Source organism: Phocoena phocoena, chromosome 9, assembly GCF_963924675.1.
Source record: "Phocoena phocoena chromosome 9, mPhoPho1.1, whole genome shotgun sequence".
Taxonomy (NCBI): domain Eukaryota; kingdom Metazoa; phylum Chordata; class Mammalia; order Artiodactyla; family Phocoenidae; genus Phocoena; species Phocoena phocoena.
Genome location: NC_089227.1, coordinates 35,577,392 through 35,580,997, shown reverse-complemented (window position 1 = coordinate 35,580,997; position 3,606 = coordinate 35,577,392). Strand labels below are relative to the sequence as shown.

Below are 3,606 nucleotides of genomic sequence, written 5' to 3'. Positions count from 1 at the left end.
GGATATAGTCAAGAAAGCAGAAAGTTAAGATCATCAAGGAGCTAGATATTGATAAATGACAACTGACATTAAGAAGCCCATTATAAGCATCACTGTTATCTGATTGATGAACATGTATATGAAGATACTTAGGAAAAAAAACTATTTTAAATTAAAAATATTTTAAACTATTTTATTACAGATTTTAAAATAATTTGCTTTACATTGTGGCTCAATTTTTATGTGGATTTTATCTTAATAATTGTGATAATATTCATAATAATTTCACAAAAAATTTTATCAGTTTCACTTCTTTCTTTGCTCACCATTATCTCTTTCATTCCATGTGTTCCTCCTAGTTGTACATACTTGTTGTTTTCAGTATCCTCAAGTGATACTTTCAGGAAGCATTCATGGTGGTAAAATTTCTGAGTCTTTTAATATATAAAAATGCCTTAATTTTGTCCTCAAACTTAAATAATAGTTTGGCTAAGCACACAAATTTAAGTTAAAAGGAGTATTCCTTTAGAACTGCAAAAATATTGTTCCATTTTGCTTATTACCTGAGAGATCAAATGAGAATTCTGACAGCAACTGAATATTATTTCTTTAGAACTATCTTACATTTTACCTTTCAGAAACTTTTAGGGCCTGTCTGAATTTTCTTGGAAATCAGAAATTTCAGGATATATCTTAATGTGGACTTTTTCTCACATACATGCAGACTTTTTATTGGTTTTCCCTACAAGAGACAATAACATAAGTTTTAAAATATAAATCTGAAGTCATCTGACAGGGAAGGAAGAAAGATTGAAATGAAATGCTTAATCAAAAGGTACTACAACACCACCTAAAATCTACTACCATGGCAGTTGCAGGCTAAGATTAAGCTACAGCAAAAACATCTGATGAAAATTTTAGACTATATAGCAGGAAGTGGATTTGCTTTCCAGAAGACTGGTACACTGATAATTTGGATCCAACAGGATGTTTGACCAGGAAAATGTCAAGATGGTTAGAAGTAAAACTAAATCAAAAAGAACAGGTACACTGGAGAATCCAAAACATGTAATCTCCAAACAGATGGTGACAGATTTATCTTCTTCCTCTCGTGAAGCATTTGCTACACTTTGCAGCCTTTTCTCATAATCCTACCCAATGGCTGTTCAAGCTGAAAGCTGCTGCTCTTGCCTTGCAGATGGCTCAGCAACCACGTGAACTAGGTTTGGGTTGCACAGGACTCGATTAATTTAGCACGGATCTTGGAGAACTTGTGACAAATGGGGAAGAGGGGAGGGGAATACAGGGAATAAGAGGGGGTTGGTGGGATTGAGATGTGGTGGTGGTGGATTGGGTTGGTTGCATTTTTACTTGCTCTGAACAAAGTGAACCCTGAAGCATTCACATATAAAGTAGTCTAAGTTTCCCCAATTAATTTCATTCAACTCCACACAACACCTTCAAAGTCTGAAGTCAGCAGCTGAACTGTAGTTACAGCTGCAAGGCTCACAAAATCATCAAAGAAACCAGAATGAGACAACCCAGATAGGATATTCCAGCAATTATTCTTAATCTGTCTTTCTCCAATCTAAAATAAGCATCTAATATACATGATGTGGGATGTAGAAAGCCACGCTGGAACAAACAGGGTCTTCTGCCGAACTTTTCATCAAACACCAAGGGAAACCAACGGTCAGGGTATATTTTTATTTTATCTTATTTTATTTAAAATACAACAACCCCAACGTTATTCTATCACAACGGGACATGGCTGAACAGGTAGGAGACAGATTCCCCATTGTGAGTTCTTCTGATGGCTTTGGCAAGGATCATGGAGATGTCGATCACCTGTATTTTGGAGCAATGCTTCACCTTATCCTCCTAAGGTATGGTATTGGTGACTACTACTGCTTCAAAGCCTGCACTGTTGATGTGAGTAATGGCCGGGCCAGAAAAGATTCCATGAGTCAAGATCACATAAACTCTGGTGGCTCCAGCTGAGAAAAGTTTGTCAGCTGCATGGCAGATTGTATCACAAGGGTCAGCCATGTCATCCACAGGATAGCCACACAATCCTTCACATATCCCACTAGTACCATTCGGTCCACTTCATTGGCCTTCTTCGGTTCTTTGTGAATCAAGGCAAAGTCCACATTCAGTCTTTCTGCAACGGAGGTCACTCTCTTAGCTCCACCAGCATCTGGAGAGACAATCGTGCCGTTCCTCCACTCAGAGATATTCTCCTTTATCCACTTCAGGACAGCTGGATCTGCATACAAATTGTCTACTGGGATATCAAAAAAGCCTTGAATTTGAGAAGCGTTGGTCCATCGTGATGATATGATCTGCACCTGCTATAGACAGCGTATTTACAAGTTTGGCGGAGATTGCAGCTCGGCTCTTATCCTCCTTATCCTGCGGGCACAGGGGAAGCACGGGATGACTGCAGTAACTCGGCTGGTTGGAGCAATCTTGCAGGCATTAATCATGATCAAAAGCTCCATTCGATTGTCGTTGATTTCGCCACAACCACTCTGCAATATGTGGACATCCCCTCACACTCTCGCCTATTTCCACGCTGGTCTTCCTGGTTGCTGAATTTCTTAGTCGCCACCTTGCCCAGCTCCTGGCCCAATCGGTCGGCAGTTTTCTGGGATAAGTCCTGGCGGGAGCTGCCGCTGAAGATTTTGATATTTGGCATTTTGGTCAACTGCCCTAGGCTCTCTACGTCCGGTGATCACCCCGGCAGTTGAGAAAGGAACAGGGGTCAGACCACAGACTATTCCAGCTCCTAGACAGGCGCGAGAGCTCCGGTTGTTACTCAGCTGTTCCGGTCTCTTCCGGATGTGCGCCGCTCTAAACTGCCTTCTGGGTCTTCAAAAAAAAAAATTCCTTCTTGGCACCCAGTTCACGCTTCTAAACTAAAGAATCAAGTCTTGGGCTTCCCTAGTAGTGCAGTGGTTGAGAGTCCGCCTGCCGATGCAGGGAACACGGGTTCGTGCCCCGGTCCGGGAGGATCCCACATGCCACGGAGCGGCTGGGCCCGTGAGTCACGGCCGCTGAGTCTGCGCGTCCGCAACCTGTGCTCCGCGGCGGGAGAGGCAACAACAATGAGAGGCCCGCGTACCGCAAAAAAAAAAAAAAAAAACCAAATCTTTTTTCAGTTCATGGATTTTTTTTTCCTCCTCTATTAGTGCTTGTATTAGTTTCCAAGGGCAGCTTAAATCTGAATACGTAAAAATGTAAAATTTCTACAAGGCAAAACACGTAGCTTTGAAAGGAAAGTTCTGGACTGGAGGAAATGTGGAAAACGTGCCCAGAGTTCTTCCAACTGGGTGAGAAAAAGATAAGTAGGAGCAAACGTATGAAAAAATGCTACAAATCAAGAAATTGACATTCATTTTCACATACCAGGTAAGCCAAAATTATAAAATAGATAACTCCTTCTAGTCTAATGGAAAGTGTAAGTGTGTAGATTTTGCAAGGGAAATTGAGTACATAACATACGGCTCAATGTGTCTTCTAGGAATCTACTCAACAGAAAGATTCACAAAGTATATTGATAACAGTATTTTTTACTGTATTAATCCATTTAGTCAATATTTCCCGAGGTGTTCTGTGTCAGGT

General features: G+C 40.9%; 1 protein-coding gene across 1 annotated transcript; it reads right to left on the bottom strand.

The window, feature by feature from the left end:
• Positions 1-1,734: 1,734 nt before the first annotated feature.
• On the bottom strand, positions 1,735-2,698 carry PRPS1L1 (phosphoribosyl pyrophosphate synthetase 1 like 1). Its single transcript, XM_065883889.1, is given in 6 exon segments — positions 1,735-2,039; positions 2,042-2,304; positions 2,306-2,399; positions 2,402-2,532; positions 2,534-2,562; positions 2,564-2,698. Coding segments are annotated over 6 exon segments (939 nt in total). The 5' UTR covers positions 2,681-2,698.
• Positions 2,699-3,606: the final 908 nt, after the last annotated feature.